The 27,887-nt window shown below is 44.0% G+C and overlaps 1 protein-coding gene across 2 annotated transcripts in view; it reads right to left on the bottom strand.

The window, feature by feature from the left end:
- Positions 1–4,845: 4,845 nt before the first annotated feature.
- The window catches only part of LOC119656327 (low-density lipoprotein receptor-related protein 1), a 230,720-nt gene continuing 207,678 nt past the window's right edge, over positions 4,846–27,887 (bottom strand). The window contains exons 27-44 of one of the 2 annotated variants that reach the window (XM_038062789.1): positions 21,370–24,012; positions 21,181–21,309; positions 21,003–21,122; positions 20,799–20,942; positions 20,538–20,741; positions 13,742–14,351; positions 13,287–13,683; positions 13,062–13,229; positions 12,880–13,004; positions 12,669–12,817; positions 12,469–12,607; positions 12,231–12,406; positions 6,816–7,081; positions 6,621–6,754; positions 6,365–6,552; positions 6,121–6,288; positions 5,941–6,061; positions 4,846–5,815 (exon numbers count right to left, since the gene is read on the bottom strand). In XM_038062789.1, coding sequence (XP_037918717.1) covers positions 5,666–5,815; positions 5,941–6,061; positions 6,121–6,288; positions 6,365–6,552; positions 6,621–6,754; positions 6,816–7,081; positions 12,231–12,406; positions 12,469–12,607; positions 12,669–12,817; positions 12,880–13,004; positions 13,062–13,229; positions 13,287–13,683; positions 13,742–14,351; positions 20,538–20,741; positions 20,799–20,942; positions 21,003–21,122; positions 21,181–21,309; positions 21,370–24,012 — 6,031 coding nt within the window. In that variant the 3' untranslated portion in view covers positions 4,846–5,665. Of the gene's footprint in view, positions 5,852–5,940; positions 6,062–6,120; positions 6,289–6,364; positions 6,553–6,620; positions 6,755–6,815; positions 7,082–12,230; positions 12,407–12,468; positions 12,608–12,668; positions 12,818–12,879; positions 13,005–13,061; positions 13,230–13,286; positions 13,684–13,741; positions 14,352–20,537; positions 20,742–20,798; positions 20,943–21,002; positions 21,123–21,180; positions 21,310–21,369; positions 24,013–27,887 lie in introns of both variants that reach the window. The other variant, XM_038062790.1, reaches the window with a different exon arrangement.

Raw genomic sequence — 27,887 nt, 5'->3', positions numbered from 1 at the left:
ACCAGTGTTCACGGAAATGCTGCATCTCTCATCGCCTCATTGGTAATGAGGCGTTCAATTCGGCCTGGACAGCTTTGCCGGCTAAATATGAGAACAAACGGCTTCTCATTTCTGCACAGTTGAACCGACTTTGTACGCTATCTAGGATGGTGTCCAGGACCTCTAAAGGGCTGTAAACACTGTAATCAACACAGTGACCGAGGTGCTCAATTCACCTAAGGCCCTAGGATCACCAGTTCAACAGTAGGATCAGCTACTAGTACATCTCATCACTCATCGACTGGACCTGTAAACTCGTGAGGACTGGGAGCTCACACGGGGATCTGCAACAGACTATCCAGCATTAGAACGCCTCACTAATTTTCTGATGTGCCGCGCACGCGCCCGGTAGAATCAATACTTGGAAATCACAAACTTCCAAAGGATCTCATGTTCATGTGGCCCTAACATCTTATTCGAACTCTGCTCAGTTGGTAAAGTCTAAGCCAACGTCTAACTCATCTAATTCATCATCGGATTATCTTTCTCAGAAAGATGTTCGCAACCAAACGTCGATACTCCCGGTCAATTCAACGCTGTCATTCAAATCCAACTACTGTTCTTGTTTGCGGAGGAAATTATTTTGTACTAAGATACCCGAGTTTCCAGATATTAGACGCAGATCAGCGGTTTCATCTGATAATATCTCGTGCTCTCAACAACGTCTAGCAGCCAGAAAAAAGCACCACCAAATTGACCTTGGTGTAGTTCTCATCAATCAGTTCAAACTGACAACTCATATCTCCAGGATTTAATCATCATCTCGCATCTCAGCATCTTTCAACTCAATGCGAAAATCTCATAAGCACCTCAAATCAGATATCATGGCTCGTCCAACAATTTTGCTGGTAACAGCTCAAGCTGCGATTTTAACATCGTCACAGAATTCTCATCCAGTAAGACTTTTCATTGATCTAGGATCGGAGATCACCCTCATCTCTCAGGAACTCTTTCGCACTCTCTACCTTGCTGTCTCGAGTGTCTACATTCCAATTGTTGAAGTGGGCAATGTCTCATCTGGAGAAACTGAAGGAGGTGTCAGCTTTACATTGATACCAAGATTCTTAACTCAACAGACAGAGTTCAACGTACACATTCTCCCGAATATCACCGTCAAATTGCCGTCAGTTGAAATATTCACGAAGAATTGGCATCATCTTCATAATCTTGAACTAGCTGACCCAGATTTCCACTCACCTGGCAAGATTGATGTTATCATCGGTGTAGACTTCTACGGCAATTTTAAGGCCTGGAGTTAAACCCGGTTCATCGGCTTTTAACACCATATTTGGATGGACAATTCTTGGTCCAGTCGATGGCTCGTCGTTCAGTTCACCTTCCTATACTGGTTTCACAATCTTAAATGAGCACCTACATGATAACATCTCCAAGATCTGGGAAATTGAGGATGTCAGTAGATTGCGAAGCACATTTCCAGAGCACAAATACTCGCGACAGTGCAGGCCGGTATGTGATGCGCTCGCCCTTCAAATCGAATGCTCCACAACTCGGGCAAACGAAGCATATCGCAGAAAAATTGCTCACCAGGCTTATCAAACGCATTTCTCACCAGCCTGAGTTCTTCAAGTTGTACTCAGATTTTCTAAAAGAGTACGAATTTCTGGGTCACATGAAAAAAGTTTCAGAAGATAAGGCATCACCTACTGAGAGCTTTTATCTTCCTCACCACGACGTGTTGCGAGAAGATTGTCTTACTACGAAGCTGAGGGTCGTGTTCAACGGGTCATATAAATCAAGCACAGGAGTTTCACTCAACGATACGTTGCATACCGGTCCGAAACTTCTAGCGGACATTTTCGATGTACTACTGTATGTAAGGCAGCACAAATTCATCTTTATGACGGACATTACCAAAATGTTCCGTCAAATCGATGTTCATCCAGATGACTGGGAGTTCCAGAGAATACTTTGGACTGATCATCAATCAAGCACCAGCGAGCCTGCAGTCTACGATCTTACAACCGCTACAAGTCAGCACCATACCTTGCAGGTCGCATTCTTAAACAACTTCGCAGCGACGAGGGCCACACGTTTCCATTAGCGATCGAACCTTTTGAAAAGGGTAGCTACGTCGACGACATCACCGGGAGTGCTGATACTCTCTCACGTCTCAACGAAATCGCGTCTCAAATTGAAGCTCTCTGCCTCACTGGGTGTTTCCCAGTAGCGAAGTGGAAAAGCAGTCATCCATCGTTCATCGCATTACTCCTCGCGAAACTCATCTTACGCATGCAAAAGGCTCTCAACTTGATCAACGTGCTAGTTACGTTGTGGACAGGTTCATCAGTCGCTTTTGCATGGATTAACAGGAAGGAATTTGTTAAGAATCGAATACGCGACATTCATGAAATCTCTTCGTCAGCAGTGTGGAAATTCATCTCCACCAAGCAGAATCCAGCTGATTGCGCATCACGGGGTTTAAACCCCTCTCAACTCATCAAGTACTCTCTATGGTGGTCAGGTCCAGATTGGATAATCAAACCGTCTCACCAGTGGCCTTCATTCTCACCACTTGACGTCTCTCATGTGAACATAGAAATGCAATCATCGGCAGTACATGTCATCTCATCAGCTCCATCTCTGCCATTGGATTATCTCTTAACTCGATGCAGCACTCTCACGAGAGTCGCTGCTACATTACTACGTGCGGTACCAGCCTTCAAACGGACACCAGACTCCAAACTCAGCATCCCGGCTCTCACTCCAGCGGATTTACAAGCGGCTCTCACCCACTGGATTCGCAATACACATCAAGGATACTTCTCATCAGAAATTCGCATATTTTCCCAAGGCAACCCTCCCCCAACTCTCATGTACTAGCACGACTCACCGCTCGCATTGACCAAACCGGTCTTTTACGAGTCGACTTTAAAATTCTCAGCTTGGCGAAGATAGAAATCATCCGGCTATACTTCCGAAAGACTGCGTACTGTCACATCTCATCATCGCCAACGTTCATTCTCGCACTCTACATGGAGGAACACAGTTCTCAACTATTATACATTCGTGGATACTACTAATCACTCACTAGTGATTGCGGTACTAATTTCAAGGATGCTGATGCCACTCTTCAATAACTTCTCAACAGCAGTGTTCAAAAATCGCAGTATTTGCACCAAATTCTCGCAAATGATGGCACCCAGTGCAAATTCAATCCACCTGGAGCACCACATATGGGTGGAAATTGGAAAGCAGCGGTAAAATCCGTAAAATACCATCTGCAACGAACGATCAGCGACACGCTTCTCACCTACGAAGACTTTTCGACGTTCCTCGCACAATTTGAAGCCGTTCTCACTTTACGACCGCTGAGTGCTCTCACTGAGGATCCAGATGATTTCTCTGCCCTCACGCCTGGACACTTCATTACAGGCGCTTCCATCAACACTATTCCTGAGCCTACATTCACCGATGTACCTACTTCATGACTCTCTCATTTCCAACGGATCCAGGAACGTTTGCAATATTTCTGGGAACGCTGATCAGTGGAATATCTGAAGTCTCATCAGTCCATTTCTAAATGGAAAACATCGCACCACGACATCAAAAAAAGGATGATTGGCTCTCATCTCTGACGAGCGGTATTCTCCATCAAAGTGGTCGCTCGCCAGAGTTATTCAAATTCATCCCGGCAAAGATGGTCTCACTCGAGTTGTAACCTTCGAAACTTCAACCTCCACATATACGCGACCAATATCAAAATTGGTACTACCGCCAGTCTCAACCACCGAGGGAGATTCTCATCCGCAAGTCTTATCATCAACTTAAACTTCTCCAACGGGTGGAAAAGGTGGGGAGAATGTTCAAATCTCCCGCTTCTGACTGCGTAGCCGCGACAGTATCCCGACTGCGTCAGCGCTAACTTAACAAAGTTAAAATAAATTTCAAGCGACAATTCAGCAGGACGTCATTCTTCTGAAGCGCTCTTTGAACAGATCACCATCATTTATTCTTACCTTTTTGAATCCTTATCTTTAGACTACTTTTTAGCTCCTACCTGAGCGTGGAAATCAATCAAATCACCCAAGGAAAGTCATTCCAGTAAATTAAGTGTTTTAATTGCAAGCAGTTTTTTTAATTCTGATGATAACAACTTTGCTTCATCCTGAACGGCTTGTCCGGCTTTCAAAGAATCTATTGAGTAATCTTTAATGTATTTTTTCTTTAAATCTCTAAAGACACTCTTCTGGAGAATAAGACTGATGTGCGGTTGCTTGACCTACCGGACCCTATCATAATCTTCTTTATCAGGGTCGAGGTCGGCTCATCCCGAAAGATTGCGCTGTTTTTCCCGGGGATAGATCTAATCCGAGTAGAGTCAAGGGACTCTCAGATCACTATTTAGCTTATGAAGCTATAGCTATTTCAGTCGCCTTTTTTATTGTTTCCCAGTTTTAGTTAGATCAGTCTTTTCAGCCCGAATTGCATAAGCATACCATCTTTGCTTCCATTACCGCAAGGCGACGTCTATTGACTTTGATAGTCGGTGGCCATTCAGAGTTATTGAAGGCGAACGATACTGCGGTAAAATGTAATTTTGAGAGATTCATTGATGAATCCATCAGAAAGAACGCCACTTCAATTGCGTTGATCTGTGGAGCGTTATCTGATAGCATTGATCTGAGGCACTTAAATTGTTCAGTTTTCGGCATCGGGTGTTTTGTCACAAAGCATCTCAGATGAGTTTACATCCAATTTGTCCCGTTTTTTCAATCACTTCTCTCTGAATTTCTGCAAACAATCTGAAAGCGACACCTTTTATAATAGACTAATAAAACAATTACATTGACTGCTTGGAGAAAATTGTATTTCACATTTTTTTCCATGATTTTCAAATTTCAAAAGAAGTCTCAGTTAATAGCTGTATAAAAAGTTGGAAGTAGCTTATCACTTACGATAAAACATATATATTCCTTTCGCCTTATTATCGAGTATACAAAGTGTTTAAAAAGATGCCTAACGTACTTCTAAGTTGCCATGGATTTATTGCTCACTGTATTCAGCAGCATTACTGTATTCGCTACTTCTCGTCCAGTCAATATGTATATATATTACAGTTATGGCGTATAAAATATTAAATATTACCTATACATCATCCACGTATATATATATATAAAACACAGCTGCTCACGAAGACTCACATAAATTCTAGTCCGTACATTACTTCCCGGTGAAAGTAACTTTTGTAAAAAAATAAAAAATAAAAACAAAAAATATAAAATGAATTTGAAATGAATCTCCTACTTAAAACTATAATCTCAACGATTGACTCTATTATAAGCTTCTACGGGAAAGTTTCCTTCTAGCCAATTTGTTTCTAGGATTTCGAGAAAGACGAAATTTATCCATCACTTAAATAATTACAATAGAAAAGATATTTCCAAACGAATAATCGCATAATCGATTTAGATATTTACAATTAGCGTTTTTTTTTCAGTGTTACAGACACAGTCAGGCATTACCTCTTCTAACTAAATTCGATTTTTATTGTTTGTTCAGTTTCGATTTTGTCCTTTTTGTTAATTCTAATTATTTATAGTCAAAGAATGTGATTTAATGCATAAATGTGTTGATGGACGATGACTCTTCAACCTTGGGTTGGTCATCAGAGAATATCTTGAGTATTTGGTTCGTCGTGTGAGTCCTGCAGGAGTCCTTTCCGTTCGTCGGGCGCTATACTGCTATTGGCGACGATCTCGGTATCTTGTGTACTACCAGCGTACATTGATTCGTAGACGGGGTTCGCAAAGTTACCCTTTCGGAAAGATATTATTCGTTATAAGTTTGTTGTCTATTGGCAAGCGATATGCAATGAAAAACATTGCAAATAGCAAAGTGTTAATTACTGCCTTCTTATCTAAAAGCATCTGGACTACCAACCTTATCGTCTTCATGAACGAACGCAGGAGGGTCATCTATGTCGGCCAAGTACATGGGATTGGTTATTTCCACATTGTCCGTCAGCCTAGCGTGGGAGAACGGTTGAGCCATTCGTCGTTTCCTAGTATATAATTCAGCGAAATTAATTCCTCATAACCATCTTCTAAGTTAGTAACTCACTTTAAGAATAATATGGCACCGCCGAATAATGAAATGCTTAAGATTAATATGGAAAGAATGATCACTAAAATGAAAAGGAACTTCGGTGTCCCTTTCGAGGCAACAGCTGCATGCTTGTCCAACCGTTCCGAAGTAGACATACAAGAGCTAATTCTTCCGTTGTCACACCTGCAAGTAAACGTGAGAGTGAAAATATCGCGGTCATACCTCAGAACAATGCAAGGACGAATTTCATGGAACTTACATGCATTCGTTTATTGAGCTTCCACTTTGGCAGACGCCACACTCCTCTGTACATGGCGGAGGATCACTACATGTAGGTCCTTGCCATTCTCCAATACAGGCGCAAACTGGTTTCGAGAAATCGTAAACTGTGCATATTCCTCCATTTGAACAATATCCGTTGCATGGATTGTCAAAACCGACGTTCCTCTATAGATTTTGAAAAAAAACGTTATAAAAAATGATCTATGCATTCCTTAATAAGTGGTAAACCATACCTCACACAAAAGACCATTCCACGGGGGTGTACAATTACAAACCCCAACCTGTTGAATAGCATAGCATGTTCCTCCATTTTCACATATAACACCAGAACAAGGGGTTCTAGTTGGTACCGTCAATTCATCACATACTAAAGATAAAATAATCAATTTTTAGATACAAAAGAGATTTGAATAACTTGAAGTCCTTACAGCTTGGAGGATTGGCTGTTTGACATCGGTCGATTTCGCAACGTTTACCAATATAACGTTCTGGACATATACAGGAGAGACCTTGGTGTTGATCGGTGCATGAGCCGTTGTTGAGGCAATATCGAACGCATGAATCGGCCTCACATTGTTTTCCCCAATAGCCCGGATCGCATTCACATTGTGGTCCGGTTATACCAACAGTACAGCGACCGTGGCCATTACAATAATTGTAGCAAGCGTCGACCTCACATCTTTTACCCTGGAACCTGTTTCAAAAAAATAAAAAAAAATACATTTAATATTTGCAGAGTAGGATTCAAGCATTTTTTCTTCAAAAAAGTGAAAATCACAGTGGTTTGACTGAGAAATTTTCATTAAGTGAAAGAGTAGTTCTTAAAATAGACAAGGTGAAGGGGGGGTGGGTCATCCTGAAACAACTGCATATGAGATGAGAAATGAAGGCAAATTACGCTAACATTAAATGATTGTGAACCAAATACGGAGAGGAGTTCACAAATACAGCAAATATGAGGAGTCACATAGTGCTTCCGGAGCTCTGAAGTCTGAAGTCCTATATATCCTCCTCCTAAACCTCTACATTAGATACGCTAAAGCATGCAGTGCTGTCAGACTACGTGAGTCCAGATGCTGGATAGCGAAGCCTTACCAACATTCTCGACGAAGTATCTCGGGAAATCTGGGCGTTACCCACTGATTACGCCACACGTAAGCTGAAATACTGTGCAACAGGAGAGCAGTCATTAAGGCCTTGTACTCAGCAGCGACATCCTTCAGGTTGATGGGGCAATGCAGAAACGCACTGAATAATCTGAGCGGTATGCTCAAGGTAACTTATCTCTGAGGTTCCAATCATAGGAACATAGAGGGGAATGAGCAGGCTAACGAACTGGCCAGATGGGGCACTGTTCTTGGCCGTGCCCCGCTGGCAACTGTCAAGAGTGGAATTTACTCGTACTATTTTCTTTTAGGGGCTGAGGAGTCCTAAGTCCGCATTCATTTAATGACGAACCGGACCAAATCGAGAGCAACTTGCTCCTACTCTTTATGGTGCACGGACGCCTCCTTTTAGGTTAACAACCAAAGTTCAAAAATGAAAAGAGGGACAAGGCGGCTACGGTTTCGTACCAGGGTAGAGGCAACTCATTAGACGCTGCCTCACCTTTACCCTAGGAGCAGCGTCACCGAAGAGGTTCGGAGGTGTTATACGCTCCCTTTTATAAATCATAATAATAATAGGATTCAACGAAGGATTGCCTCAGAGGTGAGGCAGCTTTTGATGAGTTGCCTCTGCCCTGGTACGAAACCGTAGTCATCTTCATCCCTCTTTTCACTACTCGTACTATTTAGCCGCGGAACTCAGATGGCATAGGTTCAACACCTGTGCCAAGTTTAGAAGGATTTGGCTAATGCTACGGGCTGGTTCTGAAGATCTGAACTTTCCTGCTCTCATAACACTTATTGTCTTAGGAGTTTGTGGCACGAAAACAGCGCACGACAGCGCCAATTGGGCTTCTCGAAACACCCGCTGATACTACCTAATTCTACTACCCTACCTTGAACTTAAACCCTGTAAGTTGGGGCTTAAGAAAATCTTCCCTGCTTGTCATAAAAGGCGACTAAAAGGATGGAAATTTGTGGGCTAGCAAACTGAAAATTTTGAAACTTTATTGTTACCGAAAAGTCAACAACCCCTCGTATAAGGATTGACCTCATGCTGAAGACCTTTTACTATCGAAAACGGACTATGATTGATTTCTAGAATGTACGTACGTTCCTCGACAACAGTAGCGAGGGTCCTCAGAATGCTCGCTTTTTCCAACTTGAGCAGGAATTCCAACGATATAAGATGGACTTTCTGGGCCTCAGTAAAGTAAGATGGGAGCCTTTGGAGAGTACTCCTGTCTCTCTCTCTGGCGTCACTTAATGCAATATACTTTCTAATTCTGGAAAGCGAAGGTAGGCAGCCGTGAATCCGGCATCGGGTTATTTCTAACGACGACCGCAAGGCGATTTCTGACAGACTTCTGACTGTAAAATTCGGGTACCGGTTAAGGAGAATCACAAATTGTACAATGCTATGCACCAATAGAGACTTCCAATGTAGTGGATAAGGATGTTTTCTACGAGCGATTAAACGCGATTCAGGGGATGCTTGCCAAAGGTGACATTGAATACCAAGATGGGATCTTGTAACATCTTGCTCGGACATGTGATGATGAAACACAGGCGGTAATGGTAATGGGTTTATGGATTTCTCCACCTTACACGGCCTCATCATTGTTGCACATTGTTGGAGCACAGAGCTTGTCATGACGTCAGTTCGGTTTCAACTGACCGGCACCGTGTGACCAATCAGATCAACCATTTCACGATCAGCAGTAGATTTAGCAGTTGTCTCCTGGATGTGCGTAACAAGAGAAGCATTGACATCGGCCTCGAAAGGGATCACCATCTGATAGTCGCTCACGTTCGCTTGCGTGTTGCGCGCCACTTCTCGCAGGATTGGCGAGTTGACAGAAGTTGGGAAGTTCAACATTGACCGCTTATATGATCCCGCTGTCACTCGACAATGGTAGAGTTATCTCACTGATCGGACGGCGGATATACTAAGTAACTCGCCTGAGAACATCGTTGAGCATTTCGGTGCCATCAAAAACAACTCTCTCCTTGGACGCTACGCAGGGCGTCGTCCAAGTCCCGAAGTGGCGATCAACGAACGAAAGGGAAGATACCGAGCAAGGTCCGGGAAGTTCAGCGTAGTGTGCGCCTTAGCAAAAAAGAAATTGCTATTGTCAGGGAAGTGGAAGATACGGCACAACGACATGCTTTCAGAAGTGTATACAGCGTCACAAAGAATTTGCATGTGGTTGCAAATCTTTCACGTTAATGGTCGACTCTTCATCCACGATGATGAGCAACTGAAGAGGTGGAAAGGGTACTTCGTCACGGTTTTTAACCGTATCACATATCACATCCGATGAGGTTCCTCCTCTTCTGGATGAAATGGCTAGTTACCATAACATGCGGATACGGACTGTTCCTCCAAACAGAAGAGAAATCATTTCGGCCATCAATGCACTGAAACCGAGTAAGGCCGCTGGCTTGACAATCTTCCGGCAGAGTTATTTATCGCTGCACCTGCAGTTACCTTTCACAGAGAGTGGAAAAAGGGGATGATTGTTAAGATTTCAAAGAATTTTACCCGTTTTGAGTGTGACGATTGGAGGGGTAACCGCGTGCTCCCCATCGTCGCAAAGATAATAGTCGTCGCAGCTTGTGAATCCTCTATTCCTAAGCCCAAAAATACTGTTCACATTACCGAAAACTCAATGAAATGACAAAACCAGGCAGCTGCAAGCTGAATGTTTGCAAGCAAGATGGAAGTACCAACGTGAGAGTGATGTACAGGTTCTTGCACAGAAAAGAGAGGCATACAAAGCTTTCTAGAGAAAATTACGAGATACGATACTTGAGAATAAAGAAATTTGTTTAAGGGACTGTGTAAAGACGATAACCCCAACCCATGGGGAGGAGTCTCCAGAGCAGAAATGAACTAATTGAAGGGATCTAGACCACCCAAGTTAAGGTATCTTAACCAGCCGGATGTCTAACGTGCATTAAACTAATCCTCAGGGATTATTTCGTAAACAAAAAAGCTCTATGACACCGACGTAGACACAGTTGAAAATTTGATAAGGGCAAAGTACCACACGGATCGGTACTGATGTGGAGAGTAATGTACGACCATGTCTTGCAGATCAAACTACCGTGACAAGCTACCCTTATTTACTATGGTAATGATATTGAAATTGAGGATATTGTTGGGTATGTGACACATTAGTCAGACTGATCAAGGAAAGGCTGATATGGTCTGAACTAGGGTTGGCTTATATGCATGGGCAAACTAGGAGTCTCAGGGAATAGGCGATGCCATTCTCACTCAGATTATTAGTATTTATTATTTGTCCGGAAACTTGATGCTTTGCTAACGTAATGATTCATCGAGCTCGAGGTTCAGAATTAATGAGATATGATGGTGGGATTTAGAGGAGTACTCCGCCCCTTCTTACGGCATTGTGCTACTGTTCTCTGGGAAGCCAGTTACGGACTAATGTTTATCACATCCACTAAGCCCGCCCTCACTTCCTGGCAACCGAAATCAGACAGAATATTAACTGCGAGATTACAATCCAGGATGAAGGGCATGTGGATAGTACAGCTTTATGCACTAACGAAGATTTCCCATGAAGAAGAAATGAAGGTTTTTTCTACACAATTAAATGCAGTCTCGGGGAGGTCCCATATATGTGAAATTGCAAGGTGTATGATCTGAATATTAAGGTGGGCTCCTGGGGATCAGGGTGAGAATGGTGAGAAATTTTGTGGGTTTCCATAACTTTCAGCGCCTTGTCATTGGCGACTTCTTGGCTAGTTCGTCCGCTGCCTCATTGCTTTCCAATCCAACATGGCCTGGAACCCAGAGTATCCAGACCTTTTTGAACGAGTCGAGCGTATTCAGTCTCTCAACGCATTCCGAGTTTACGAGTTCAATTGGTTGGACCTAAGTGCCATGCTGTCATAAGGTCATTTGTATTTGAATTGACAAACAACATTCATCTAATCACGTGAATCATATCGATATCGGCGGCAGATATTGAAATTAAATTCTGAATGTGCGAAGCGAGATTGGTGCCTGCATGAATCACGAGCGAGATCATCACTTGATGGTTGCTTGCTACTTAGAAACCCTCGAGCAACTGAATTCAACACTGTTCTCTTTCGTGTGAATGTACGAGAGAGGGATTCTGAAACGAGTGCTGAAAGGCAGAACCGATGATAGCCGACTAAAAGGGAATCCCAGGAAACGATGGAAGGACTCAGTGGACGCAGATTGTAGATAGATTCTAAGATTGTCTAACTGGAGGACTCGGTCTCGGTCTGAATCGAGATAATTGGAGGCGATGCATCCGGTAGACACGACTTGGGCTGTAGCGCCGTCGAAGAAGAAGAAAAAGGACCTTATCAGATGCACCTAGTTAAATATCTCTCGACCCTAGGGAAAAGAAACGGACTAATCACTTTAAAAGCTTTAGTAGGACATGCAATAAGCCAATGAGTGAACAAGGCTGAAGTATGGAATCAGAAAACATTGTTCATCCATCTTTCCTAAATTCCAAAGTTTCCAATTGAATGCAGAGAATGAACCAAAATTTATGGGTCATAAAAAAACTTTCCTCATCCTCCTATCCTCATTTAATAATACTTTTCTCAGCAAGTCAAGTTCTTGAAAATTTTTTGCTCGGTGAATTAGGTGAGCCAATCCTTTTCTCGCAATAAAACAAATGTAATAGAATTAACTCTACGGATACCTATTAGATAACATAAAAAACTTACCCGTCTGGACAATCACATTGTGTTTGACCTGTCACCGTGTCTCGGCAAACTCCACCATTTTGGCAACTCAAATGAATGCAATGTTCACATTTTTCACCCAAGAATCCAGGCGGGCATTCACATTTTTGAGCTCCGTTTGCTCGGATAACACAAGATCCTCCGTTGTGACATCGGCTCTGTAATTAGATTTGATGTGAATTAAGAAATTCGTCCTTTTTTTGAGGCACAAAGTGTTTACCTGACAATCTGGCACTGAGATTTCACAACGTGGTCCAGTCCAATCTGGTGGGCAGGTGCAAGTCAACGCAGGCAAATCATGTATATTGGAATCTTCATTGACTGGTTCAATGTTGCATACACCGCGGTTGAAACAATAGCTGGAAATATGATTTAAATTTATAATTATCATTGTAAAGATAGAAATGGTAATAATCATACTCAGAACATCTATAGTGCTGACACAGTTCTCCATCAAATTGGGGTGGACAGACGCACTTGGGAACATGATCGACGATCTTACAATGTCCAGAGCCACATTTAAGCCGGCAGCTTTCCGTAGTTGAGTCGAATTCACGGCATACAGATTTCTAAAATTAGCAAAGATTGTGAAGATCAGATAGATGGCAAGAATCGAATCTATTTGACATACCCCATTTACTTGTGTGGTGATAAGATTGCTGGGACAACTGCAAGTGAAACCCGAATCATTGTCCGGAGAGAGGAGACACAATGCATTCTGCTCGAAGCACGGATTGGATTTACATGGATTGGTTGCTGCAGATTCAAGATATTATAAAAACTGCCATACATTGGAGGGAGGGAAAAACTTACTGTTACGATTTTGTTTCAAAGGATGCACTATAGCAATGTCTGACGACCGGTAGCCTTTCAAAAGGAATGTGCCATTGTCATTTCCAAATTTATTCATTTTGATAATACTTTGGTCGTACAGTTTAATGTACAGTGAATCTTCAAACACGTCAATCTTCTGTGGTTTCTCTGCAAATTAAATATGTTGACTTGGTGGATGTGAAATCCTTTGGTCAATTAACTTACCATTTGTAGGGAATCGTCGAACTACATGTCGATCCTTGCCATTCAATAAGCACGTTTCAATGGTGCCCTTGCGGTAATCAGCCCAATATAGGCGACCCGTTGGGTAGTCTATGGACATGCTGATTGGCCAACCAACATCCATTTCAACAAGGCTCTTCTTGTTCGAACCATCCATTGACGCCACTAAAATGCCATTCTCCATAGTTGACCATATCATCAACCTTGTCTCTGGGTCTAACACAATATCCATTGGGTGCATGCCAGTCGAGACGAGGGAAATGTAGGATTTACCCTCCAAATCTGTTGCGATGATTTTGTTGTGTTTTGAGTCAATTATGTAGAGCTTAGCGTTCACCCAATCAACCGCTAACGATTTAGGATCATCTAAGTTCGGTATCTGCAATTAAAAGTGGAAGATCAGAAAATATTTCCTCCAAAAAGTACCCCCCACTTACATCGAAAGCTACTAAATCTTCAAAGTTTCGTTTAAACCGTTGACTGTCCTTAGATTCCGCCAAAGGATGCATTTTCATTGTATGAATCTTGTTGTGATGGGAGTCGATCCAGAAAACAAGCAAATCACTTTTACTCAAGTAAAAATCAAATACATCGATTTTCAGGCTTCCTGTCTGAATAAAACCCATAACAGTGGTTCCTTCGTATTTCTGCGGAAGAATGAAGCGGAATTCTTCTTCCGAAGCAAGAAGCAGGATTTGATCAGGTCCCGTCGCGTAGCAGGTATCGTTCTTTTTACTTCCCTTCTCATAGCCCGCAGCACATTTACAATTGTAGTTTCCAAGTTTCTTTTCAGTACAAATGTGAGAGCATGTCCCGAAGGCACACACAGGAGCCTTGCAGTTCATTTCATCTGATCCATCGATGCAGTTGTATTGGCCATCACAGCGGAATTTCTTAGGGATGCAACGATCGTTCTCACATTGGAATTGATCATGTCGGCATTTCGGAAGCGCTGCACATACTTCGGCACTCTCATCAGCATTATCGCCGCAGTCGTCCACGCCATCGCAGAGGGCAGCCTTGCGAATGCATTTGTGATTTCTACATCTGGAAGGGTGAGAAATATCGTAAGAATTTATGTTGGCTTTAACTTATAAATTGTAGTAAGCGTAGAAGTTGGGGGTAGCTAGAATGACGATCTGGGATTATTGGAGTCAACAACGAGGGCAGAGCTATACTAAAACCTGAAAAGTGACCAAATTTGACCGTGCGGCTCCATCAGCGCCTACGTCTAGCTCCTCTGAAATATTCTATCGAACCGCGCTTGCATGTCTCCATGATTCCCAAATTTAGGAATCTACGAGGGTCTTTTAGATACTTCAATCCTCATCACACGTTCTATACAAAAATCACGCAATACGTTGGGTTCGCAACACCATAGACGATACGGAACAATACCCAAGCGAACTCTGGAATTGGTAAGTAAAATATACGAATCGATCTTGTGCAAGCTGTTGAACTCTTCTAGAACCAAAGCTGCTATTGAATGAGGGTAGTCTATGACTGATCTCCAACCTCGTTCCTCTGCTAACCCCAGGGCATTTATGAAATATGACTCATGGCGTTTCCTCCCAACGTTGAGACCTCTTCAACCATTGCATTCAACTATTGCTCAATGAGTACCAATTATGCAACTTTAACGATTCAACTTGCAGCCAGGCATCAGGATGACGAACCGGTTAGTCACTGAAAAATACTTCTGGCCGTCCATGAACAAAGATGTAAATTCTTGGGCCAGACAGTACAACGCGTACCCGAAGCGTAGTACCACGTCGCCTTATAATCTACGACCCTCTCTCTGCTTCCTGGTTGATACGAGCGCTGAGGTGTCGGTTCTCCCTGTACCCCGTCCGGACATTTTAATCCCGCATAACCTACGACTGGCTGCCGCGAATTCTTCTCACATCCACATCAATGACTGTAGGCGGGTGGACGTGAGTCTCGGACCGCGCCGAACGTTTTCGTGGCGTTCAATTTTGGTGGACATTAGCATCCCCATATTAGGCGCAAACTTCCTGTGTCACTATGCATTGGTAATGCACATGCAGAACAAGTCCTTGATATACCCCGTAACCTCGTTACAGACGTCAGGAAAAATTTCTACCTGCAAAGATGACACTCTTTCGATTATTTTCGAGGACGTAGCCGACCACCGCATTCGCGCACTCCTCAAGAAGTACCGTAACGTTACTAGGGAAACTAGTTTCTCCAAGCCGGTTAAGCACGATGTGCGGCACTACACCAACACTATCGGTTCTCCAATCTTCTCAAAAGTGCGTCCACTTTCACCCCAGAAGCTTACTGTTGCGAAAAAGAATTTGATGATCAAATGAGACAGGGTATCTGCAGACCTTTCAATCGGCCAATCGGCGAATGACGGCCATGTGAAGATTATAAGCGTCTGAATGCTCAGATAGTTCTAGACCGATATCCCATACCAAACATCCATGATTTTGCGCGTTTACGAACTTCCGTATTCTTATGACTTTGGAATTAGCCAAGGCGTACCACCAAATCCCTGTCGCTCCCGAAGACATTCCGAAAACGGCTATCTGTACACCTTTCGGGCTTTTCAAGTCCACCAGAATAATTTTCAGCTTGTGCAACGCTGCGCAGACTTTCCGAGGTTCATCCGCTCTGGCTTGCGAAACTTGAACTTTTGTTTCGTATACACGAATGACATTTTGGTCGCTCCCTCTGCAGAATCTGAGCACTTGGACCATCTCGAGTGCATTTTTCAGCGTCTCCTTGAGGCCAGGCTTGTTTTATACGTTGAAAAATGCAGATTCCTACAAAAGCAGGTAAAATTTCTCGGATATTTGATAACCTCCTGAAGGCCTCCAACCTGACCCAGAGAAGGTTGAATCGATTAAGAGCGTTCCCCTGCCAACCACCGTGAAGGATCTGTGAAGGTTCTTCGGCATGTTAAAATTCTATCGTCGTTTCTTGCCCAAGGCCGCTCAGCACCAAGCGATCCTTAACGCCTACGTGTCTGGACCCAAAACCAAAGACCCCTGCGAGGTTACGTGGCCTACTGAGGCCGTCCATGCGTTTGAGATAGTCAAACAGCAGCTTGTTGACGCAACACTGTTGGCATTTTCTATGCCAGATACACCTCTAGCTGTGTTTGTCGATGCCCCAGATACAGCGGTAGGCGCCGCTCTTCCCCAATCTGTGAACTAAATCTGGCTCAACCCAGCGCAACGCAACTACAGCGCCTACGAATGTGAGCTACTCGCCGCGTACCTCACCATAAAATACTTCCGCTTCTCACTTGAGGGCAGGACCACAAGCCCCTTACTTTCACATTTAGACAGAAGCCCGACAAAGCATCCCCTCGCCAACGTCGGCTTTTGAGTTATATCAGCCAATTCACTTATGATATCCAACACCTGTCTGGAAAAGACAATGTTGTTGCAGATGCTTTGCCTCGAATCTCGGAGGTCACAGTTCCCGCTGTGGTAGATTATACGATAATCGCCGAGGCACAAAAAGACGACGCAAAGCTTCACAGCCTGAAGGTAAACTACAAATACAAGTTCAAGGAGTTTCCTATTTTTTGGCTCAAACTTCTATTTACTCTTCGAGGCCTCAGATAACCAATCCTAGCCATTCATTCCGGAACTCTTGGGCCAGGTAGTGCAAAGTCAACAAACACGTACGAAAGCAAGTAGAAGTATTCGCTAGATCAGCCGAGCGCTTCTATACGATCCATCTCGATATCATCGGCCCTTTGTGAGACTCGCACGGGTACAAGTAGTATCACACATCGATAGGTTTACGCGGTGGCCTAAAGCAACACCTCTGTCTGACATTACGGCGCAATCATGTGGCGAGGCCCTCCGTCGAGAGTGGATTCCGCGCTTTGGTGTACCAACCGTAATCGTCACGGACCAGGGAATGTAATTCGAGTCTACTTTTTCGCGGAGTTAGGCAAGTTCCTTGACTTCAAACGCCATAGGAGTACTACCACAGTCTAATGGTATGCTAGAACGTTGGCACCGGACGCTAAATGCCGCCTTAATGGCTCACGACGATCCGCGGTGGTCGCGGTCCTTGCCTTTCATCCTCTGCGCGGAGATGATGTACGGAGAGAATCTGTGCTTCGAGTTGGAGGTCCCGCCAACTGAACACGACGAACAAATGATGCCGCCAGGCATAGAAGAAACAGTCCGTGTAATCCACCGGTTTAAAAACCATGATATCACGCAGTACAACAATTATAAAAGTATCACGTTGCTGAGTACCATATTCTCCTCTATCTTGCTAGGTTGGATGGCCTCATACGCCCAGAACTTTATTGGCCCATAGCAAAGAGGCTTCACTCCAGGCAAATCAGCAACAGATCAGATTTTGTCTCTGCGGCAAGCGATGGAAAAACTGTTCGAATATGGACATCAGTTGTACCATCGTCTGATCGACTTTAAAGCCGCCTATGACAGCATAGCGAGGGTAAAATTGTACACGGCCACGAGAGAATTCGGAATACTGATGAAATTAATAAGACTGACTAGGCTGACCCTGACCAACGTGCAACCTCACATGAAAGCAGCAGATTCACTCTCAAGACCATTCAACTTCAACATTTAGACCGTTGTTGAAGTTGAATGGTCTTGAGAGCGAATCTGCTGCTCTCAAGACCATTCAACTTCAACAACGGTCTAAAACAAGGGGATGGCCTATCATGCATCCTCTTCAACCTAGCCCTGGAGAAAGTGATTCGCGATGCAGACGTAAATGCGAGTGGCACCATCCTCTTCAAGTCCACCCAACTGCTGGCCTACGCTGATGATATTGACATTATGGGAAGAACACCCCGAGATGTACAGTCTACCTTCATCCAGATCGAGCAGGCGGCGGGATATCTGGGGCTGTACATTAATGAAGGCAAGGCGAAGTATATGATATAAAGAGAGAGAGACTACAACTTTGAGACCCTTGGAAATTTTTCTTATCTAGGGTCGAAAATCACAACCGATAACAGCCATGACGATGAAATGGCTGCCAACAGAGCCTATTTCAGCTTACGAAAACTGGTTCGCTGGGAACGTCTCTCCATAGGGTCAAAGCTCTTACTGTACAAAACAAGACCAGATATTGCTATTCCTTATGTATTCACAAGAAAAATTGCGAACTTTTGGCTGCATTCGAGAGAAGAATCCTTCGAAGAATTTTGGCCCCCTACATGAGGCTGGATTGCTCCCTCTGCCTCTATGACGATGAATTCTATATCTCGGTCGTGGTATTAGACCGTCTAGTTGTGGATAAAATCCGGCTCAATAGGTTACGGTCACCTAATCCGTATGGATGAGGATGATCCAGCCCGGAAAGTCGGGAAGTCTATACGAACAATATCTGGGCAGACATGGCAGACCCTTCCTCAGCGATGGCGTAGGTCAGGACCCGAGACAGTTTTTAGGGATATCGAATTGGTGAACCTCGGAGCAAAACCGGGATGTTTGGAGTTCCTTACTATGGTAGGCCTAGAACGGATACCGGTTGTTGCACCGTTGATCATGATGATCCAGATCCCCTGGTAGGAAGACATTTTCGATGTTATCTAAGAAATTGATAGTATTCGACGGCGAAAACATCCCTGGATGGATGGAAATATCTTAGCCGAAATTTTTGTTAGGTTAGAATTTAGATTTGCTGTTTTTCCGATAATTCTGTCCATAGCCGTGGAGTATTTGATTTTGGGAAAGCGGGTATCCCTGCTGAAAGCAATGGCGACTCCACCATATCTGTCCATTCTGGACTTACTTATTATGTAGTATCCTGAAATCCGTTTATGAGGGGAGTTTAAGTTTGGCTTGAAAGTTTCTTATAGTGCTATAATTTCAATGTTATTTTAGTTGGTATAGAATTCTAGAGAGTTTAATGAAGTGCAAGCCGCTGTTAATATTTATATTGTCCACAGTACTTCTGAGGTTATCATAGACGTCTAATATATCTTGGTTTTGTGAGCTGTTTGCTCGCTGTTTTCGGGTCTTAAGGATTTCTGATACCATTTTTTGATTATCGGAGAACTGTTGAAAACTGGAGTAGGACCTGTGGTCTGGGAGGGGCTGTCGGGCCTATTCTTCCTCACCTTGTGTTTTTTTGGGTAATTCCATTGCTATCACCTGGAAAAAGGTTTTAGTAACACGCAACACCTGATTGGCTTCAGCTTGAGAGTTGTTCAGATATTTCCGGTCCGCGGGTCTGAAGATCGGGAGGTTGTCCAGGGATTCTTCCGGGTTAAAGTTAAAACATTATTTTGAATGACCGCTAGCTTAACTAATCGCAAATATTCTTGCCATTCGAGCGCGATTCTTAGCATTGTTTTCAGGGTTCTTATACAAGAGACAAGTCTTCCCTTTACAAGCCTCCTCATATTTGCTCTCTGCTGCAGCTTGAAAATAGCAAAATTTTGTGGTGTAGTTCGAACGCCCACACTTACAGCATTGCATGGATTTTGGGGATGAAGTATTCCACAGGGATAGGGATGTACCCAAGGGCAACGCGTTTCGGAAATTCGTTTCCAAAAAAGGCCAGTTTCATAGTGTTGGAAGGTATGTATTCTTATGGGTTTTGAGCCCCTCGATAGTTTGACGGCCGAGATAGCATCCCTGGGGATCTTAGAAGACGAGGAGGATCCTTTTGATAAGTTCGAATCGGTGGACGAAGTTTTGTGGTATGGAGGTTTTTAAAGGAGCGCTTTAATTTAAGAGTTCTGGACAAAACTGTTTGCGTTCTCGGCACTGTCGAAGACTACTGTCACCTTGAAAAGTCAATCTTTTTGACGCGTCTTTTATTCTGAGACTCGTACCTAATTCGAAGAATTTGAGCAAATCCAGGCTCATTCTTCTACCATTCTCGATTGTGATTCTATGTGTAGTAGACACAGGATAGCTTTTCCTTGGCGTCTCCTGTTTATGACAAGGGCATATGGATCTATCCCTGATTGATTTGAGGTCTTTTTCCTTGGCTTTATCGCTCTTCTCTTGGGCTTCACGTTTTCGAAGTCCCCCCTCCCCCCCTCCGCGTTTCAAGGCATCCAAGGGGAAACCCCGAACGAAGTAATATCATCTCTTTCCGGCAAACCAAAACCCAATTAGGAGCCGAAATACCACCATTGGTGGGGGTAGCCAAAAAGACCATCCGGGTCGACTGGAGTCAACCATGACTATGTAACTACGATTTGTGATGTCTTTTCAACGAATTAACCTAAAGCTCTTCATCTATACTTACTTATAAGCATTCACATGACACGGAACATTCGCACATGCTTCAACTGTTTCATCTGAACCGTCAGCGCAATCTGACCATCCATCGCATCGCCATCGATTCAAAATGCATTTTCCATCAGCACAAAGGAAGTGATCCGAAGGGCAGTCGCAATTCACTTCATCCGAACCATCTGGACAGTCATCATCCCCGTCGCACTTATATATCCTTGAATAATAGTTTGTTAAGGAATCACAAGGAGTCTATAGGAAATCGTTAACTTACTTGTTAATGCATATATTGAACACTGAACATTTGAAATCACCATCGAGGCAGGTGATATTGCAGTTTTGTTCGTCGCTGGCATCATCGCAATGCATTTCTCCGTCGCAGCGGAAGTTGTGTTTTATGCATTTTCCGTTGCTACATCTGAAATTGGGGTTGGGGTTGGTAGATATGAAATCATCCGGTTAGGAGTTAACTTCTCACCTAAATTCACTTTCAGAGCAATTTCGCATAACACAATCCATTTCATCGCTCCTGTCGCCGCAGTCGTCATCATAATCACAACGCCACCTTCCAGGGATGCATTTGTTATTGTTTTTGCACCTGCATGTATCCAGTCAATAAATCGCTTTATCAATAAACCTTTTTTTCGATATCTTACATGAAATAGCTGGGCTCACAAGTATGCGACATAGACGCATTGCAGGAGTCCGGTTCATCGTCGCCCCCTATGCAGTCCTCTTCTCCATCACATTTCCAGAGCATCGGAATGCAGCGTCCTGACTTGCATCTGGGAAGAAAAAGTTACAGATATTTCGCTATACTAAGGAAACAATAGCTTTGAGCTTACTTGAATTCAGTCGTTCCGCAAACTCGGTTGCCACAGCTCATTTCGTCACTTTGATCGGAACAATCTGTGTCGCCATCGCAAACCCAAACCAATGGAATGCAGGATCCTGATCCACATTGGAACTGGTTAGCTGTGCAGTTTATTTTGCTGCACTCTAGCTCGTCCTCGCCGTTGGGACAGTTTCGCTGACCATCACATTTTTTACTCGAATCCAGGCAAAAGGCTGACGAATTTTCCGATTTCCCGCACTTAATATCGTTTTCAAAACAGGTGAACTGATCGCAATCCAGTTCATCAGAATTGTCGCCACATTGATTTTTTCCATCGCAAATTTGACGAGGATGGATGCACTTCGAATTCGCACATTGGTACTGGCCTATCTCGCACACGAATTTGGGGCAGTTTTCATGTTCGTCAGATCGATCACCGCAATCGTCTTGGGTGTCACACTTCCAGTAGAAAGGTATGCATTTGTAGGTTGAAGCGCATTGGAAGTGTGCAGGCGTGCAATTCGCTCGACAGGACCGACCATCTGCTTCAAGGACGAAATTCTCGGGGCAAAGACATTTATAATAGGGTGGATCTGGAGACAATACGCAGAGCGTTGAACAGTTGGCGTTCTCGCAGGGATTGGGGATTTCTCTTTGACGATAGGGGTGGTATACCCTAAGATCCATTGGCCGATGAATAGTAGTGGTCAGCTTTGAACAGTTTTGCCCATCGTGTTTGTTACAATACTCAATCGACTTGGTCTCCCAATCTGTCCAATAAACTCTGTCTTCCCACACTGCAATCGCGAAAATATGATGTAGGTTGAGTGATGGATTCGTTCGTCTTGACAACAACTCGCGAGGATTATTGCCATCTAAATCACTCACTGCTATAAAATCCTCCCGCGCATCACCCCAGTACAGTTCATTAGTTTCGAAGCTTATAGTCAAGGCATTTGGCCAACCTAATTTATCCCGAATGATCACCTTTCGATTTGAGCCATCCATGCCAGCTTTACCAATATAAGGAGAGTCTCCCCAATCAGACCAGTATATATTACGCCGGAAGGGATCAACAGCGATAGCACGAGGTTCGCGAAGGTTCTTATTTATGAGAACCTTTTGGTATTTACCGTCCAGTTTTGATACCTCAATCGTGTCCAGACCCTTGTCACACCAATATAAGTTTCCGGCAACCCAATCGACAGCTAAGCCATCCGGATTCTTTAGCATTGAATGGTGAAGTAGAGTGGTCCTATTTTCATCCCCACACTGCCGCTTGATAGTGCTTAATTCTGAGGTGACATCTGACCAGTATAAGCACTTAGTCTTCCACTCGAAATCCAGGGCGACTGCATTTGACAGCTGATGTATCAGGATTGAACTATTTCCTGCCATGTTAACTTGACGAATGTAATACCGGTTGGAAAAAATCAGTTTAGTTGTCTCATTGCTGGTAGCCTTGCAAACGTGTTTGTCCTTAAGAAGGTAGCCATCCTTGCACGAACAGTGGTATGACCCGATAGTGTTTATGCATATCTGAGTACAAGGATGAATTGTCTCGCATTCATTGACATCGCGACATGCATTGGGATTATTCGGGCTAACTTCATACCCCGGATGACAGGAGCATTCATATCCAATTTTAAGATCTATGCACTTATGTTGACACATGTTTGAAAGAAGGCACTCATTAACACCGCAGGAAGCTTCGTCACTGTAATCCATGCAATCGTTTCGTCCATCGCATAGCTGACTAGCACGGACACAGGCACCTGTATTGCATCTGAAAAATTCCGGTGGTGAACAAACCTTAGTTGAGTTCCGGCACAGATCTGGGCTTTCATCAGAACCGTCTTTACAATCGTTGACAGAATCGCAGGTTAAATTTTTCGAAATGCATGCCTGATTGTCACATCGGAACTGATCCACAGTGCAGTTCGGATGAGCAAGGGGCGACCACTCGCAATCCTCATACTCGTCTTCTCCTTCAGCACAGTCGGCATCACCATCGCAAACATAGGCGGACTCAATACAATCTCCATTGGAACATGAAAACGAGCTTGGTGGGCAGTGCCCTATCCCAGTTACTGTTATGGAGCATTCCGAAGAAAGTTCGTCTTCACCTTCACTGCAGTCAGCATCTCCATCACAGACCCACGCTTTCGAAATACATTTTCCGGAAGACTTGCATTTAAACATGTGCTCGGAGCAGTTCCTATATGCACAGTGATCTCCTTCATCTGATCCATCTTGACAATCGGCTGAAGCATCACACTCCCAGGTACTTGGAAGACAAGTATTGTCGCATTTGAATTCATTATATTTGCAGCGAATGTCACAATCAATCTCATCAGATGAGAGTTTTCCAGGTTCTCCGTCCAAACAGTCATCTTCGCTATCACAGTGCCATTTTTCGCTGATGCAATGCCCGTTGGCACAACGGAATTGGCCAACTGCGCACTCTAACTTCGCTATAGACGTGCAATTGGCTTCGTCACTCATATCCCAGCAATCGTTTTCGCCATCACATTTCCATGTTTCCATGTAGCAGGCTGTAGTACTTTCACACTGGAAAAAGCCTTGCTCGCATATTCGAGGCGTACAATGCATTTCATCCGATGCATCTGGGCAGTCTGGAGCGTTATCACACCTGCGAAGATTTGATAAAAAAAATTAGAAATGGTGGAAATTACTTGTAAATGTTTTAAAACGAATCGCGATAAAAGAGTTGAAATTATTAAAAACAATCAGAGGTGTGGACATAATATTCTCTCAACGATTACCTGCCTTGTCGATGTGAGGGAGCTAAGAAAAAAGGATCCTCTATAGGATCAGAGATAAACCTAAAGCTAAGTGACAATAAAACCCTAAGTCAAGGTGTGGCTACTACACGAGGGCTGAGTTAAGATATAGCTGCCAATGGTAAACTTTGGAAACCCTTAATTTAAACTAGCCTTGCCTCAACAAAAATTGCTCTCCCAAGATCAACCTAGTTTCTCCAGTAAAATAAGGAATACGCATCTTCTTCTCCTTTAGCCTTTGTCCAGTTCAGAAGCGGGGTTGGCTTCTTTTGATAGGTTGCGCGATTTTGTTCGGTCGTGTGCTGATCTGGATGGAGTCGGGAGGCTTCCAAATCACAATCTAGCGTATCAAGCCCATGACGATCCAACCCTGAATGAGGAGGGGGGGGGGGCAAAAGGGAACTCATCAATGAAGAACCTGAATCTAGAGGTAGATTCTCCACTTACTGACTTGAGACCAATTCAATTGGCACCCAGTCCTTAAAAGACAACCCGAAGCAGGCCTCTTATGCCAGCACTCCTAACCTTGGGCTTTGGTCGGCTCCCGGGCAAAAACTGCTCCGGGAAAACCACCTTTCGGGAAACCAAAACCCCTAAGTTACACCAACCTCAAAGAAAAAGGATCCTTACGGCTAAACTTTGCCCACGAAAGTACGAATGATTAGTTCAAGCAGTAATTTTCCTCCCTCAATTATGTGTGAGGATACGTGATTAACCCTAATGGAGATTTCTCAGTTAGGGTGGATGTCTTATGGGCATGTATATACACCTCGCATCTGCGGGCATGGGCATTATGGACATGCTTATGTGCAGACCGTGTAAGTGGGACCAAAAGTCCCCCGTGGATAAAAATTAGCTATGGAAAAGATCGAAACGAAACCAAAGGAGCAAATGAGAAATCAAATTATGGTGCTGGACTTCAAAAAACTAATGGCAGCGGTTTTTGGGACTGGACAAGCGGGTCCACAGCCATCGATATCTGCCGAACACAGTGCTTAGTGGGGGGTCCCTGGCCACTTCGTGTACATCTACATGTTACAAGGACACAAAAGGCTGCCACCGACGGAACCACAATTCTTCCCAGATCCCTACCCATGCCGGCATAAACCCCCGCGACTGAACGTTCTATACCCACTGCCATAGCACATACAAAGGGAGAAACTTTGACGTCAAACCACTCGAACGATGTAAGATGCAGCGACCAATTAGGAGGTGCCTTTATCGCCCTCGGTAACACGACCATAGAGCTCTCAACATTCAGAAACGCCAGAATATTCGTTAGAATATAAAGTCATGACAAAAGACATCAGGTTAGCGTGCGGTAAGGTGCTCGGTGAAAAAGGAATAAAGTGTCAGGCGAAACTCACATAGCCGGAATTCCGGACATATGGAGCGGATCTCATTAGGAAGATATGGACGCCTGGAGGAAGGTAGCACCTCGTAAAAGGAGAGATCGGCAAAAAAAAAAGACCAGAAGTTATCATCATCTCCAAATCTGGTAAAGGGTCATCCACTGGCATTCTCAGAAGAGGGAAGGCAGACCCCGAACTCACCAATTTGAGAGATAATGTTAGCCGAATTAGAGGGTCCCAAAAAGAAGATTGAACTCAACGGATCTAAAGATGTGACCACGAGTCAATTCTTAAGCCAAATTGAAAAAGAAACCGACTTAAGGGCTAGCAGGCTGGAGATAATTATAGTTTGTAATGATGTAGATGAGATCACCACGATAGTGGATAAAGTCGATAAAGTCGAACTATCAGACTACAAGAGCCCTGAAACGATCCCTTCGCTTCGGTAATGTTTCCGAAGGCGTGCACCAGGTCGAATGATAGGTCACAACAATTTTTAACAAACCCAAATTGATTACTGTGCAAAGGAAAGGAGGGTTGGACCATTGGCACATTGCAAGCAGTAGCAGATGTGAGGAATACAGAAGAGCCCTCGACACAAATCACAGATCAAGTTAATACAAAACAACCTCAACCACTGCCAGATGGCGCAGGACCAGGAAAACTACGTTTTGTGGGATACCTCCAATAACCAAGGAGGAGCTACGGAACATATCTGGTACGATCAGCGATCGGAGATTTGGATGGTATCAATAAGGGAGCTTTAAAGCTGGCAGTGAAGGCTAGGATCGACCTTTTTCGCTAACACATCCGAGGCGTGCCTAAAAGATGGAATATTAACTCTTCAGTGGAAACAGAAAAAATTGGTGTTGTTTCCCAAAATCCAGTAAGTCACCTGAAGATCCAGCATGTTGGATACGATGAGGAAGATAATGGACAGAGTCATCTACAAAAGATCGCTATCAATTGTCGAAAGCAACAATGGTTTGTCGGAATGCCAGTTTGAATTTTGCCATGCGCGCTCTACGGTCGATGCAGTAATCATGGTGGTGAATCAGGCAAAAGATGAGTTTAGTTATAGCGGCTGCTGTGCCGGGTTAGTAGGGAACTCTGCCGATTTGAGCCGAATTGAATGGGCGTTGACTGAGATAGGGGTTCAAATCTGGTCAAGAATCAGGGTCCCAAAGAATATGTCGTCACAACTGAGGTACCACAGGACTCAATCCTGGGTGCCGTGCTATGGAACGTCATGTATAATACAGCTCTCGTGCTTCCCGTCCAAGAAGAGACCCAGAGGATCTGGAGATCCATGCGATGGAGACAATCAGAGCGAATGAGAAGTGGAAGTGGTCTTAATAATGGACCGTAGAAAGAAGAATCCTGTAAAAGTGGAAGTGGATATCCTGCGGCTGTCAGATACCTGGGGGTGACGATTGATGCCAAACTGAGGTTTAGGAAGCACGTATGCCCGTCAAAAGGCAACTAGTGCTACCGCAGCACTTATAATGTTGGTGGGCCAACGCTGCCGATCCATTCTGCTTTACGCGTCACCTGTGTGGGCAGAGACGCTTATAAACTCTAAGAGAAGGAAGCAGGTAAATTCAGTTTACTGGCTGATGACTTTGAGGTTTTGCACCGCTTTCAGAACCGTATTGGATGAGGCAGTGCCGGTAGTAACGGGCATGGTCACAGTTGACATTCAGAAAAAAAAAGTGAATATGTGAATAAGTGTGAAAGTGAATATGCGAACCATGCAAGACGATCACCGACGGGATTTGGGAAGGTCATATTCGTATGATCTCTGGCAGCGCAGTTGGGACCAGTATACGAAGTTTCGCTGATCGCATAGGCTCATTCCCGGAATTAGGGTATGGCTGGACTGACAACACGGGAAAACCAAATACCACATTTCCTCACGGGACACGATGTTCGGATGGAATTTGATTAAGGTCACTGTCAAATCTTATACTTAAGCGTACTATGCAAATATGATTGCTTCCCCTCCACCAAACTAAGGCTGATCTGGGAAACATCCGGTAGGAGATAGACGACTACGTCCAAATTCTGAATGGATCGTCCAAACTCTGACATGGAGCGGACTAACTTAACTTGCGGCAACGCTAAGCATTGTCATTGGGTTGCATTGTCTCATTGGGTTGCATTGTCTCCACTTAACTTGAAGGATCGATTTTTCAACCTTGAGAAAGGAGTGAAGTTCGGTTAAACGCGGATCGATAAGTGGACGTGGAAAGCAATGAATAATGAATGCGTGAACTGTTTCTGGGAGCCATTCGCTGAGCTACATTTAACGCAGTGCTAGGGATCTCTTAGTTGGGATGAATGGATTTATTTGCGTCATGTAAAAGCGAAAG

This window comes from Hermetia illucens, chromosome 4 (genome assembly GCF_905115235.1).
Source record: "Hermetia illucens chromosome 4, iHerIll2.2.curated.20191125, whole genome shotgun sequence".
Taxonomy (NCBI): Eukaryota; Metazoa; Arthropoda; class Insecta; order Diptera; family Stratiomyidae; genus Hermetia; species Hermetia illucens.
Note: the sequence above shows the minus strand (reverse complement) of the source record. Positions and strands in the feature narration are given on the sequence as shown.